Source organism: Sphaerodactylus townsendi, linkage group LG11 (assembly GCF_021028975.2).
Source record: "Sphaerodactylus townsendi isolate TG3544 linkage group LG11, MPM_Stown_v2.3, whole genome shotgun sequence".
NCBI lineage: Eukaryota > Metazoa > Chordata > Lepidosauria > Squamata > Sphaerodactylidae > Sphaerodactylus > Sphaerodactylus townsendi.
The window spans coordinates 39,413,574-39,429,428 of record NC_059435.1 but is presented as its reverse complement, the minus strand read 5'-3'; the positions used below and the strand labels follow the sequence as shown (position 1 = coordinate 39,429,428).

Below are 15,855 nucleotides of genomic sequence, written 5' to 3'. Positions count from 1 at the left end.
GCAATTACATCTGTTTTGTTTCTGTACGTCGTTGAATTAAAGTAGCTTGTAATGCCAGGAAATAAAAGAATGCTTTAGGTGATTAAACTTCTTTTTATTATGTTATAGAAGATGAGAAATCAATAACTGGTCATTCCGACAAAAATGAGTTATGCAGGCCAATGACACAGTGAACCAAACTTTATAACAACTGCACATGATACTGTCAAGCCACCAGCTTCAGTGGCGCCAGCAGTAATTATGGCTGATCACCTCTAATTCAGAGAGGCTTCACTTGATAAAGCTGTCACTGTAAGTGGCCATACAGCATCAGTACCAACTGAGTTAATTCTTCCACAGAATTGGATATACATGTCCCACGGAGTGTGCTTCCTTGCTTCTGTTTTCAGGGTGTTAATATAGCAGCAGCAGCATCGTGCCAAAAAGGATTACAGCAATCCCACAAATCATGACAGCCATATAGTGGTATTTTCTCCCTAGATCCCGTTGGCATTTCTCAGTCTAACCTCTGACAATTTATGGCACCCATCTTTCCTGAAAAGCTGCAGCTGGATGGCACGTTGCTGCAATACAGCTTCTGGTCAAGCCCCTCAAAAGGCATGGGCAAGCCATCATACACATTCTTGTATGCTGTAGAAACAGTTAATTGGCTATCTGTCTTGTTTGTGGGATACCTAGAGGCACCTGGTTGGCCACTGTGTGAACAGACTGCTGGATTTGATGGACCTTGGTCTGATCCAGCATGGCTTTTCTTATGTTCTTACGGTGATTGTCCAAAGACTGCAGCAGCCACCATTCCAAACTCTGCTGCCCAGCCAAGACCCACCACCACAACCACGTGTTCTGCCACCTCCCACCTCCACTTACCACAGGTGTCTAGACAACTGAGGGTAAGGAGCCTGGCTGTGGCTGGTACATCTCTTGGCAGATGAAGGCAGGCAACCAGAGGGCCAGCAAGGAGCCAAGAGGTCCAGGCCCTCTTTGAATGGTCCATCACCTGTGGGTGGCAGGTGGGCCATGCCAACATGATGGGTTGGGCAACCACTTGGAGCCCCAACTGGACAAGACAGATGGCCTGTGGTCCAATAGCATAGTGGTCCCCTTCAGGGAGCAGGACTGGAAGGGGGTTGGAATACAGAATGAGGGACAAGAAGACTGAGACAGGGAGGAGAAAGGAGAGAGATAGAAAGACAGCGAGACAGAGAGTGAACTAGATAGGGAGAGAACCGTGGGCATGAGGAGGTCTCGCAACTCATACTATTGAGACTCAGCCCAGGCCTGTACAGCCTGCCTAGGCCAGAAGCCCATAGCTGATCACCACTGTGGCCAGCCAACAGAGCCCACCCCAGGGGCTCAGGAAGAAAAAAAGGGTGTGACCATCAGCTCCCAAAACAGTGGGAACAAGGATGGGCTGAAGATTGTCTGGGAAAGGGGAAGGACGGACAGCACACCCAGCAGCCCTGGGTGGGGAGAAAGGAAAGTCCCACAGTGGTTTTATTTTTTCTCTTCTGTTGGTTTTTTATTTCCGGTTCCCTATTCTGTTGTCTATGGTAGTATTATGTACTTGGTTGCAGTGGAGCTTGTGGGTCTCAGGCAAACAAAGCTGTTTCTCAAGAGTAGCTACCTGAAGATGCCAAAGACTGGATTTGGAACTATGAGTGTGCAAAGCAGGTGTTTTACCACTGAGCTATGATGCCCTCTATGAGACCACAAAGTAACTGGGTGATGTAAGCGTGGCATGTCAATCCACACAAATAGTAACACTACAGTTGTGATGGAATTTAATAAAAATGCAGTGTCTCCATGTGGGATGCCAGCCTGGGAGGTCCAGTGGGCCTGACCCTTTCAGAAGCCAACCAGCATCTGGGCCCTAGACTGCCCTGAGGTGCATGAAGACTCTACAAGTTAATGCATTGTGGTACTTTGCATTATGTTTGCACATCTGTAAAGTGCCCTCAAGCCACAATCGATTTACGGTGTCACCAGCCAGGGGCTTTGAAGGCAAGGGAGAAGCAGAGGTGGTCTGCCGTTGCCTTCCCCTGGTGGTCTCCATTCCAAGCACTGTCCCTGCTTAGCTTCTCAGATCTGACACAACTGGGCTACTACCTGGCCACCTTCCCTCCTGCGGTGCATTAATTTCCTCATCAGCCCCGGCAGACAGCTTTTCTCTTGTTTCACTTTCTCCTTTTTTGCTTTCTTCTGTTGTTCTTTTGTGGGTTTGTTTTGTTCCTTTCCAAAATGTGAGGGAATGCGCCCGCATGTCTGCTGGTGAGAATGTGTCCTGTCCTCAGAGGGGGACCCCCTTCCCCCCACAATTTCCAACAGCCCCACTGCAGAGGTCTGAGTCTGATCTCTCGCAGGCAGCTGCTGGGGCCATTCTGAGGCGGCACTGTTGCTTTCTCTGTTTACCCGTTTCCAATGGCAATTGCACCACCAAGGCTCTGCGCGTCTGGAACTTCGCCTGGGGCTGTTTTGGTTACATGGAGGTTTTTTTTTTTTTTTTTTTTTTGCTGCAGCTCTGCCAGATTTAAATGGTGACTTCACTAGCACCGAGCTCAAAAAGGGTTGGGGGGGGGGGGGGGGGGGCAGCGTAGAGAAGAGGGAGCAAGCGAGGGAGAGGGCCAGAGCATTACATCACCATTTGGACTGAAATCAAATGGGAAGGATATGACTCACTCGGGCTAGTTAAGCTTTGGCTCAAGTTCTACATACATTCATTCCAGGGCTCTCATGTTCTGCACCTCAGCAGGGAATTCAAGCTCAGTGATGTCCATGAGGTTTGTTTTTAATTTTCTCCCCCCCCCCCGCCCCCATTGCTCTGTATTCTCCACTACTATCACTACTACTCCCCACCACTTTTCCTTCTCTTCCTTTTTTGCCCATTTCCTCTTTTGACTATAACCCCCGCGCGCCTTTTGTCCGCCTCTGCTTGGCTGGGGTTTGTTGCCTGGTACACGCAAGCCTCGATGAGCAGATCCTGGGCTCCAGGGACAAATCGACACCGACCCAAACAAACCAGCAAACTTACGCGAGAAAACTAACTTTCGGCTCCTTTCCCCTCCCTGGCGTTGCTCTTTCGTTCCTAATCGGAGGAGACAGGGAGAGAGTTAAACTGCAGGGACCAATCATTTCAATGGTGATGTAATGCTGGAGTTGCAGGGTAGTTAAGTAATGTGAGAGCAAGGGGGTGAGGGTAGCAAAGCATTTACCTGCTCTCGAGGGGGTTTAAGTTTATTATCAGTTGCAGTGACTGCAACTGGTTTCAGACAGCAACCTCTAATTATTCGCAGACTCTCCCGTTTTATCTTTTATTATTCAAGGTGAAACTATGGTACAGTGTTTTTCTTTTTTAAAGAGAGAAAGATCCCAACTTCATATTATTACAGCTGCAGATTATTTTCTGCTAGTGGTTTAATTTTTTGTAAGGGGAAAAAAGGTCTGAAACCTGCGTTTTGCCAAAAGGGGAGGGGTCTGCTCTCTGAATCCAACTGGTCACTTGGAGATCAGTCAACTGCTGTCTAATAGAGCGAGTAAAAAAACAAGGTTTTCACTGAAGATACACTGTCTCGATGACATAAATCATTTAAGAATGTGATTTGTGCAGCATGTCCCAAAGGTGCCACTCAGGGTTTCAGGCAAATGTTCGGCAGTGCAGTTCTGCAAATATTGCAGCCCCTGATTTGTGTCACTGGGACAACTTAGGAGGAAGTGATTTCTGGATTGTGGCTTTTGCGTGTTGATATTCTTCCTGTCTTTCTAGCAAAGAGGTGCCGTGATTTGTAATCTGCTGTCTAAAAACATGCCTGTTGTAAAGACAACCAAATATTTTTCTTGTGCTTATTTCCTCGAGGGACATTTAAAATTCTAAACTAAAAACACTGCGTCCTCATACACAATTGTTCACTTAGAATAAATGGTATACACATGTTACAGTTTTGCATAGATCTGCATTTTTATTGCTTTTATTTTGCAGTGTAATTTTGTAATTTGCAGTGCTGAGCCAGAGCTTGATTTTATTTGTTTGTTTGTTTGTTGGAGGGTGGGGATGCTGTAGACCCAGAGATAGTTAGGCCTTATAAAAAATATAGAGGTGTCCCATATTAGATTGTGACACTCCTGCCAGTTCTGGTAGTTTGGACTTGCAGCTATTAGTATGGAGACAAACATCTTTCATTTCATCTTCTGAAAGTCTTTACAAATTGATAACAAGCTATATCAGTGTTTGAGAAGTTGGCACCGTACAGAAATTGGAATCCATCTTGGATATCACTTTTTCATAGCCACAGTTCAGCAGATACATACAAGTTTAAGTGAACAGATTCACATTATTATATTTTCTAAATATAATACACTTACAGTGTAGGACAATGCACTGTTTCCAGATCAAATGAGCTATAGCAGGGGTGTCCAACTCTGGCGTTTCAGATGTTTATGAACTACAATTCCCATCAGCCCCTGCTGGCATGGCCAATTGGCTTACGGACAACAGCCAAGTAGGGCTTACGGACGCCACTCTTCTGATTGCTTCATAACAAGTGATAAACAGGGCATTATGAAGGCAGAGGTTCCAATCAGCTATATGACTAAATTACCTTACAGATTTCAAAAGTTGTATGAGCTCACAGGCTGCACTGTAGGTCACTGTTATGAGCAAGGAAAGTGGCTGAAACTAGCCAAATGTATGGTTTCCACTTTCCAGGTCACATCCTGGAGAGCATCCCTTCAGAAATCCACAGCAGAAAAAGAGGATGCAGTCACGGCTTGTCTCTGTCTTTCTCCCACATTTCCTTCCTGTCCACTCTGGGGAAATATGAGAAGCCTGTTTTCTCCAACAGGTGAGAGGTAAGGGTGGGAGAAGCACATGTTTGGCCAGGCAAAATATTATGAGGAATGGTCCATTCTTGACAACATTTGTTGGTTCTTTTCACTGGTGTAAGTTAATTAAAAATATTTTTTTCCAAAGCAAAAATGTGATATTCACACTGTAACTATATCCAAATGAATATAGTTTAATGAATGCAGTGAGTTATAGCTGTTTACAGATGGGATATATATGGCTTATTTGGAGCAAGATCTAAATCACATGGTTCATAATCACATGCTTTCCTGTGTTACGTGGTAAGAAAATTCTTAGATGTTGATGCTTTACTGCTGACCCAACTGACCTTTTGCCCATGCCTTCAAGTTTCTGAATGCATGAAACTGAAAGCAGCTTCTCACAAACCAAATTTCTGACATGAAAATCTCAGCGATATAGGAAAAGTGCATGATTTCCACAACATCATGGAATTGTATTCTGTCATGCTGTCTGTATTAGCATGGGTGCAGGCAAACAGTAGATTCTTATTGGGTGTCCACATGACGACAGAGATGCATATGTTTATCATATGCATCCAAACAACACAAGGGCCTGAGGCAGTTTCTTGCACAGTGGCAACATATATAGAAAACTTTGTATTTTGTTCTAGAGATGAGTCTAGTTGCTAGAGATAGCCAAAGTAAATCTGCAGTGCTCTAATTGGTCTTGAAGCCACAATATGGAGAAGACAAATGGCATATGACTAGGAGGGGGGAAGGGGTTGCAGTTGCGTGAGAATCAAAGTGGGAGGGTTCAGCAAATTTCAAAGTAAGTTGTATTGCATCTGTAGGATGTACAGGAATTAATAAGATGCAGATCGTATTTTAAAAAGGCACCTTGCGGTGAATTATAATCAATCTGTCTTACACTGGTCCTTTTTCCCACAAATGAATTTGCTGCCTTGGAGCTTTTTCACATAGATGGAATGGAATGCTGGCTACACATTCAGATGTTCTATTCTGCCTCTTGAGTTAAGAAGAGCACCATGGACATGCCCCATATTGACAGCACGGTTCTTTGTCCTGTCATTTAGCAATTCCTTCCAGTTCCAAATCAAAAGTCAGGGAATCCCAGGGATGCTCCAACTCATGTTGCACCCTTCTGTTTGCTCCTTCTGGTGTTTTAGATTTCCTCAGAGTCATTGACGTACTATGTCCTTCACTTGAGTATTTTGGAAGGAAGGTGGACTAGAGAACCATCTCTTTATTTTGGTAAGAGTGTTAAAGACTTAATGGGTGGAGAGGTCTCAGCTACTTTCTACACTGTAGCCAACCAGACTGAAGAAAAGGGAACAAACTCAAAAGATTTTCCTTTCTCGTTTTAAACTCTCCCACACTTTCCCTTTTCTCACCCATTCAAATGCTTCAGCAGAATTATTTTCTTAATTTTGTCATATACCACCAGTGTGAGAAAAAATCTGGGTTTCTCCACTATAGGTGCTTTTTCTTCCAACCATAACTACATTTAAATGTCATCCCACAGGCTCTGTGACACGGCATTTCCTCTTTCTCAGTTTCTAAAAATGATCATTAAAGCTTTACTGTTATGACATTGATCAGGTATGAAATACCCGTATATACTCATGTATAAGTCGACCTGCATATAAGTCGAGGCACCTAATTTTACTACAAAAAACTGGGAAATTTATTGACTTGCGTATAAGTCAGGGGTGGGAAATGCAGTGGCTACTGGTAAATTTCAAAAATAAAAATAGATACCAATAAAATTACATTAATTGAGGCATCAGTAGGTTAAATGTTTTTGAATATTTATTTCAAAGAAAAACAGTAAACTACCTCCGGTAGGGTAGGTCAAATGTTAGGGTAGGTCGAATGTTAGGGGGAGGCCGGAATGGTAACTGTAGCTACCTCAACCCTATGCCTTGTAGAATAGCTCTGTCTTAACAGGCTTGGCAGAATTGCCTCAGATCCTGCAAATGCCAAATGGGGTTAGCACACAGAGCTGCTTCCAGGTTTTGATGGGCCCTGGGCAGAGTCCTGAGGGCTCCACACCACTCCTGAACCTCCCACCACAACCCCCACTCACACCTCCTTTACTGCACTCACCCATGTACCCCCTCCACCTGCCTATGCATCCTGCCCCTCTCTGTTTATGACCCCTCCCACAGCCACTTGCATGCTCTTTCCCCAATGGCACAATTGGAGTACAACTGCTATGACAATCTCTTTCTGTCCATTCTTCCCTAGCAGTGCTGGGCAGTCCAGGTAGCTACAAGCAAAGGAGGTAAAGTGTTTGCAATCAAGTAGCTGAGGAAAGACTGCATATCAGGCAGATGATAGAGGAGGTTTGCAGGTGTGGGCTAGTGACACTGGGCCCTGCCAGAAACTCTGGTTACCCACCTCAGGGTATGCTGACGCCAGCCTTGTTGCATAAGGAGAACATGCATAAGGAGGACCAGGTTCAAGCATGTTGGTTATGTTGTCACTTGTGACTGAATGCCCTGACCTCTCCCTGTCTTAAATGCATTTGCTGCATGTGGACACAACCTTTTTATGCATGATCAGGAATAGCAGTGAACAAAATGTTCCCAGTTATGCTAATGGAACCTATATGTGTACAGGTTCTATGTATATAGGCTGCAGTGTGCATGTGTGAAAAACATGTAGGCAGGCAGGACCAGTATGCTTGGGGTCTATACCCCACTTTTATTCTAGGCATGTTAGCATTCATTGGAAATCATTGATGTCCCTTCTGATGATAAAAAAGCTGGCAATTTCTGCATTGAGAATGCATATTCATGGATGTGCACTCAGCTGCTGGATATATTCCTCTTCTCCATGCAAATCCAACATATCCAAAAGGTTGAACATCAATGCTTATATAAAACATGGATTTCCCTTGGTGAATTGGAATTACTGAATTACATCATATGCTACATATACTTTGAAAATCATGTCTTCTTCAAGCAGTCATGCAGCATGGGTTCCAAACATTGCCAATAATTCACTTTCAAAGTAGAGTGGGGCCAGATATTTCATAACAAGATTACCATGTGGTTAATACTGGGGCATGAAATTGCTGATGGATACTGTGTTGCTTATGTGCTTTGTTTATTTGTGTTATTTTTCCTCCAAAATTGTAAGAGATGTTTCCCAGCAACCCTTTATGCCTAGACTTGGGGAGTAATTCAGCATGCCCCCCAAAAAACCCCCACCTTACTTTACCCTACAATGTGCTTCATATTTATCATGATCCATTCACAAACAATATATTATGGGCCACAGTCAAATATATACTTGCACAATGTATATTCGAATGCATAGATTTAATATAAAGTGCACTTCAATCATTCATTGTGCGAGTATATATTCTGTGACCAACAAGTACTCTGCTAGGCATATTATTTTGGGGTACCAGAAGATGGTATGAGTATGGAGTTTTCTGTGTGCCAAGTAAACAATTTTGTGAGGGAAAAAGTAAGTCCATTCCTTTGTCCCTCCTTTGTAATAATGGGATGCCACTACCCTGACCAAAGAAGGTGTAGAAAAGTCCAAGAGGAATTTGATAAGGGAGCAGACTGTCATTTTTGGGGTCCATCTGCCTTGAAGATTCTGTTTTACTGTGTCTTGAGACCTCTCAAGGTCTGTCCTTTTCATCTCTTCCTCCTGGTCTACAGGAGTCTTGAGCATCATGAGCCTTTCTCTGCAAACTTCTTAGACCTGTGGTTATAGAAATGCTCTTGGAAAACTTGATGGTCCATTTCTATCAATAGGGTTGTGAAGCAGAGACATGCAGCAAAGATGGCATCAGACTGGCTGCACTTATTTTATCACTCCCCAGTTCTTTGTTTCATTTCATCATTTGGAGTTTAATTGGGTTTCTTTTATCTATGGCATAGAGAACTGACTTTTTAACATCTGGCCTCTTATCTCTTAACTGAAAGAATTTGGGAGTGGATGGACAGACCAGGCTGTTAAATGGTGAGACTTTACTGTTCACTTCTGCTACTGCATAACCCAATATGATATGCAGAACCGTACAAGCTTTGGGTCACCAACAAAACCTGTGAAACAATCAAAGACAGTGACAATATGAGAGGGAGAATATGAGAGACTCTATTGAGGTCCCACTAAGTAACAGATATTTAGTACTTGAATCAGAAGAATTGTTATATGCTCTAGATAGCAGAGGATTGGGGGGGGGGAGATTCCTCTGTTTGATAAGCAGCCCCCATGGGACAATCTGGAAAAAATGCTAGAATATGACAGCAGTGAAACACAGCAACGCTTTGTTGTGGATTTTTGGTTAAACAATGCTTGCTCACAGCCAAAACAGTAATTGGTATTTATGATCAACTTGCTTTTAGTGTTCAACAAAGTTGAGTGTTTATGAGTTCCTTTAGAATCCCTCATTAGACATAAGTTGAAGAGTGCCATTACTACAAAAATTGGTATGACCTCTAGTGCAAATACACTGTACTTTGAAGAGAATATCAACCTAGTTAATGGCCAAAAATTGCCTTCTGCACCTTTAAATCATTGCCAAACTGTTGAAAAGGAAGAAGTACAGTCTCTCCAATTGCAGCCAAATCAGATTACACTTCACATTGGACAATATTCTGAATGCTGGAACACGTAGAAATGTTGTCAACTTGTTGAGTAAACTGTTACATACGACTTACAATTAGCTGGTCTCATTGCTGTTAGATGGCTGCCATTGATGCCAGCAAGATAGAGGGTTCTTCTGCATTTTAGATAAACTACTTTTGCTTCAAGGCTGTTAAAAATGAAAAGCTATTTATTGTCATATCAAATTACTCCAGTTCAAGTGTTTCAGGGTGTGATTGTCAAGCCACTTATTGTTAAAAGATGTTATTTGCAAGAAGCAGGAGAATTGAACAGTTGATAAAGAAGCCAATTATTAAGCCCAGTACTATAGAGAAATCAGCCTGTCCTGATGTTACTAGCAACTCTCTCCCATATCCCAATAGGACCCTGCTTAGAGGAAAAACTGTAAAAGAACTTGAGAAGAAGAGGAGTTTGGCATTGCAGAAAAATTTTCAGATTTAGTTCTACAGCGTAAAGATCTGAGAGACCTGATTTCACTTCACTAAAGGGCATCATGCAGAACAGTCTTCCCAGGAATCAGAAATTATGTTTGAGGAAGAGAATTCTGATCTGGAAGCTCAAATGGAAGAACTGTTCTTGATGCCAGACTGGGGGTCCACGAACAGCAAATATCAACAGAAGATTTAGGACCAAAAAAGATTTAGAACCAAAGAACTCCACTTGCATGTAATGAGAACTAAAACAAGCTGGACAGCAGTGTTAATTGGAAACTTCTAAACCTGTCACATAATAGTAGTATACAAATAGGAAGGTTAGACAACTGGACTTTAAAGCAATGATGTCAGGGTTGCTATGTAACCCCGGGGTATTGTTACCAGGATTATTAGGTTTTTGGTCCTGATGGAATAAGAAGAAATGAAGTACGCTTACCAAAAGGAGGGAATGAGTTAGATTTGCAGCTCTAACTGTATCCACGTGAAAAAAAAATCCAATATCGTTGACATTGAGCCTTCTTTGGGAAGAAGAAGGTGATTGTAAATGGTGTTTTACCAAAGTTTGTTTCTTTCTCTTTTAGACACCTCTCAGTGCTTTGCTATTTGTTCTCTGTTTCATTATGAACTGCCATAAGGTTGGAGACATCTGTAGATCCATTATGTGATTCTTTGTTTCTTTTCCTGACCATTATTTCTGAAATTGAAAATCAGAATGGCGATAATGTCTGTAGATATCTTCTGAATTTAATTATTATGTGATCCAGTGGAATCTTGTTTATCAGCATACCAGCACTAGTTAAAATATCTAAGCAAATTTAGTTAGAACAGAATGCAGAAGGATTCAGCTCAACTGACAAAGTATACAGGTCTTGAAAGAATTTTATGAGTCTTTACTGATCCATTTTATTGAAAGTAAAGCCAGAAAAATGTTTCAAGTTTTAGACTGTTTATAGCAGATCCTTTGGATGGAATTTTATTTAAAGTAGCTGTACCTGTTTTCCTGAATTTTGTATTAATTTCTTAATAAATATTGTCTATTAATTTTTCAAAAAATACTGTAGTGAAACAGACAAGGTTTCTGCGTACATGGGAACTCTCTGGGCAATTTGTAAATAAACACATACACACAGTGTCCTGGTACATTCTACATTTTTATTTATTTATTTTTATTTTATTTATTTTATTGTTAAATGTACATACCGCCCTTCCCCAAGGGGCTCTGGGAGGTGAACAACAAAGAAAACAGACAAATAAATAATAGGCTCCATGAGTCCTAAAATCACTAAAACCCCAATAAATACAATATTACATACAACATTAAAATTTCAATAAAAACCCTCCCCAGAGAGGGGGGAAGAACGGTGGGTTGCATAGATGATAAAAGTCCCAAGATGTAGGCAGGGCAACCAACAGGGGGCGCACCAATCAGCGGCCAGCTCCCCCAAAAGGCCGGCGGAACAATTCGGTCTTACAGGCCCTGAGGAACTCACCAAGATCCCCCAGGGCCCGGACAGAAATCCTCCTCCTCGTTAACCCAGAATTATGGAGTGAAACATCTAGGAATTTTGTTCCAGACTACAATAAAGGAGCAGAACAAATAAAATCCACAATGTCTTTAATAATCATAAGGCAGCCAAAAATACTGTTATTTTTAAATTTATTGGCCTTCATAAAACTTGTGTCAAATTCTCCGATGGACTCAAAACAATGGTAAAGTAAGAAAACTCAGCTGAGACTTAAAAACATAGGCAAGATCCTTTGGATGAGAAAAAGAGAGTACTTTATTCTACTGTATCCTAAGTAGAATCACACTATTCTATGGTAATGGTTGCTACCACTGATATATGATAACACCAACTTGATGTAGTGATTAGGATCGGAGCATTGGGTTTGAATTCCCATTTGTTCACATGAATGGCAGACTTTTATCTGGTGAAATGGATTTGTTTCCTCACTCCTACACATGAAGCCTGCTGGGTAACCTTAGGTTAGTCAGTTCTCTGAGAATTATCTCAACCCCACCTTCCTCACAAGGTGTCTGTTGTAGGGAGAGGAAGGGAAGAAGTTTGTAAGCCACTTTGATACTACTTACAGGAGAGAAAAATGTGGCATACATCCAAACTATTCCTCTTCTTCTTTGTGCATGTCCTTTTTTTGTGTAAACATTTGAACAAGTTAAACTGTTTTTCCCATTTTTTCATCTAGAAAGAGCTATATTATGTCTCAGAACATCATAAACAAATGTGTTTGATTAAAAAAAAACACTTAATAAAGATGTGAGATTCATTTACAAAGGAAATACCAGCACAAAACAATAGCAAATCAGATATCTTGCCAACAGTAATTTATAACACTTATGTTTCCCCCTCCCCAATTGCCTTCTTAGTTTTAAGGGACAGAAACCTGAATTATAAATTTACTTAGATTGAGCTACTTAAAAAAAATTAAAACATCCAATTTAATGTCATAACAGACATGAGCTAATCACCTAAAGATAGATACTAGCCAATGCAAGATATGTTTGATTTATTTTAATGAAATGTATTTTTTTCCTTTCATGGTGCTGCTTAAAGCTAAATTGTTTGCAACTTATAACATGTATGTCAATTGCTTGAAAGCCCAAGCAGTAAAGCTGTTTCCAGCTGGAGAACCTGAAGCAGAAAATGCATAGAAAAAAAGGACTGAATACTTTCCCTAACGTGAATAAACCTCTCTGTCCCATATACCTTGTCCCATTGGTGCTGTTATTTTAATGCATATTTGGAAAGGAAACAAATGTACAGGAAAAGGGTTAACTCATTGCCCCTTTGTTCCAGAAATCACTTTTAGAAAAGGACATGTTTTATTATTTATTGGATTATCTCCGTGCTTTTTTCAAGGACCTCAGATCAACATACATGATCTCCTGCCCCTTCCCCATTTATCTTCGCAACAACTTTGTGAAGGAAGCTAGGCTGAATGAGACAGAAGGAGATTGACCCAGGGTCACCCAGTAGGCTTTGTGGCAAAGTTGGCACCTGAACTTCAGTTACCTTTGCCTGACAGTGTAATATATAATGCAACATGTAGTTTGACTCTTAATGGCCAGTCTTAGCCCACTGTCACAGAGGATGTAGTCTTGTGGAAAAATTGAGATGTAGCTCGCACCTGTGCATGGTTACTGAGAATTTCCACTGTATTAGTCATTTCTTCTTCTTTTTTCATGTACACTTCCATTTATTATATTCATTAATGTTATAATGTTTTCTTGCTCTGCCAACCATGGCCAAGAACTGAAGTGAAGATACAAAGGACAGCTTCATCTACCCTATCATAGTATATTAAAACTTGATTCCTGTGTAATAGCAACCTCAATAAAATGCCAAAGTTGACATTTAAAATTTCATGTTCCTGCTATGCCATTAAATGACATACAAATCCACACAATCTTAGTTCTTCAGCTTGACTATCCTGCTAATGTTTTGTTGGCAAATACATTTTCAGGAAATATATATGGTTAAAAGGTGTAATTTCTTCTTGAGTGTGCACAGGAGTGAGACTAGAGCAGGGAAATTGCCAGCCTACATAGTTACTCAGTTATCATCGGTGGGTTTGCCAGGGTATCATTCTCTTTAGGATTACATGGTATGTGGCAAAAGCTACACCTGTGAAATGCATCTTCTGTTTCTACTTGCTTTGTTCTTAGGCAACATATATCCAGCTTTTCAATGTCCCATTTGCTTGATTCTGGATATTTCTATGTAACCAAATATTTTTCGTGAGGGTGGGAGAGTGTTTTGGTTTATAAACATAGTCAGAAAGTATCCTTTCTGTGCTGTGTAATTTTAAGTACTTGGAGGAATGCTGTATTCTTTTCCTTTGGCACCCAATAATATGTCAGTTTCTCTGTAGCTGGCTGTGGTTCAGGGGAGTCAACAGTATTAACTAGGCTTACATCAGCTAGAAATAACTGTGGCTAATAATTGAACATGGATAGATCTTTTTTCATTTGCATGAAATTACTCAGTAAATAATTGAGAAATTAAAGGAGCACAATGTTGCCAATAATTTAGACTGGTAATTAAGACCTATCAGTACCTATTAAAATCTCTTCCTTGCACTTAGTTGCTGTTGTCAGTGTGTTTATCCTTTACCAATTTTGCCAACTTTCAGTCAAGGCTTTATTTAGTCACAGTAGCTAATGAATAGCTGAGTAGAGTAAGCTTTGAATTTTTAACATTCTGTGTGTTTCTAACTACCAGCCCGTACCCATCAGAGGAGAGGCTAGATAGCTCAACAATAGCCTGCTTATGTCACACTGGACACGATGATGCCAACCAAATATTGGAAGCTATTTTTGACTATGTGAAGCATATGCCAGTGTTGCGAATGTGAGATGGCAGTAGATAAAGCTTTGAAGACTTCACCTTGTGTAGAATTGTTTTATAAAGAACCATAACTAGTGGATGGGATAGAAATATTTTTAAATGAATAAAATAAAGTGAATTTGTGATTGGCAAATGGAGGGAAATGCAGAAGCAAAGAAGTAAATGAGGAAAGAAGGTGTGTAGATTAGTAAACAAATGGTTGAGAAAGAGAATGAGAGCTAGTGTGGTCCAACTGGTTAGAGTACTGAACTTGGATCTGGAGACACATGAACCCATAAAGCTGCTTTATAATGATTCCAACCATAGGTCCACCAAATCAGAACTTCTGCTCAGATTGGCAGTTCCTCTTCAGGGTTGCAGGGAGAAGTCTTTCACATTATTTACCACGTCGTCCTTTTAACTGGAAATGCCAGCGATTGAACCTATGACTTCCTGCATGCAAAGCAGATAAACCAGTGAGCCACAGTCCCTCCCCACTGTGCCATAAAAACCTGCTGGGTGACCATGCGCCCGTCACTGTCTCTCAATCTAACCAAAATCATTGTTGGGAAAATACAATGAAAAAGGGGGGGATTATGTTGTATGCTGCTTTGGTTAAGATTTTACCCAGTGGGAGAAAAAAGCAGAGAGTGTAAAACGTTTCCATACAGGCCGAAATAGCTTGTCGTCGCCTTAGCAACGGAAAAAAAAGCGTCCAGAGCGAGAAGCGTTAGCATGCGCAATAGCGATGGCGTGCAGCTAAACCGGCGCGAAGACGGCGTATTCAGAAAACGCTTAAAACCACTCTTTTTCCCCATGTGACGCATCGAGCGCCGCCCTTTCGTCGCGAACAGCCGCCCGCGGGCACAATGCTGCCGTCAAAAATGGCGTCGAGACGCCTGCAACGGCTTCGCCAGTCGCGCAGGCGCAACGTCGGCGAAGACGCCCGCTTCCGCGGCTGCGTCCGTGCGAACCGTCCTCACGTTTCTGCTTGAGGGCTCACCGGGCGCCCGCAGCTCCGCCTGTCTGTGTGAGCGCTTTTGGGATGCGTCGCCAATTTCTGCGGCGATCATGTCGCTGCTGGCGATGCGCGGAAACGGCCAATGTATTTAAATAAATAAGCATCTTAACTGACGTGATGTTCTTGAGCAGGCTAATGTTTCTCACCCACTAATGTCTGTGATCTGGAGTGGCTTGTGTCAAGTGTCCTTGTATTACTATGCCACATTTCAAAAGCATGAAGAAATTCAATAGCTATACATTGAAGAATTAATGTACACGATTAGGTTATTTTATTGTCTAAACGGAAAGAAATATGACATGTAGCCAGTTTCTGTCCTCTGTACAACCCTCTCTGGATATGCAATAGCCATGTTTGCAGTTTACTTGCCATAGTTCAGCCAGCTCGATGCATTTACCTCCTCCTGCACTGGCTATCCTGTCTTTCCTGTGCATGTGCCCATTTTGAGAGTTGCTGGGTCCACTTTTTGGTGTTTCCTAGGGGTATTGGAACAAGAATTACATTCTAGAACAGTGGTTCTCAACCTTCCTAATGCCACGACCCTTTAATACAGTTCCTCATGTTGTGGTGACCCCCAACCCTAACATTTATTCATTTTACAGATGGA

At 41.7% G+C, this 15,855-nt stretch overlaps 1 protein-coding gene across 8 annotated transcripts in view; it reads left to right on the top strand.

Annotated features, from left to right (window-relative positions):
* Positions 1-15,855, top strand: part of CREB5 (cAMP responsive element binding protein 5) — a 285,186-nt gene that overhangs the window by 171,832 nt on the left and 97,499 nt on the right. The window contains exons 1-2 of one of the 8 annotated variants that reach the window (XM_048511164.1): positions 2,615-2,777; positions 4,700-4,842. The exons of 5 other annotated variants lie outside the window; for them this stretch is intronic. In XM_048511164.1, coding sequence (XP_048367121.1) covers positions 4,811-4,842 — 32 coding nt within the window. In that variant the 5' untranslated portion in view covers positions 2,615-2,777; positions 4,700-4,810. Of the gene's footprint in view, positions 1-2,614; positions 2,778-3,011; positions 3,137-4,699; positions 4,843-15,855 lie in introns of those variants that run through there. 2 more of the 8 variants (XM_048511165.1, XM_048511163.1) reach the window with 2 other exon arrangements.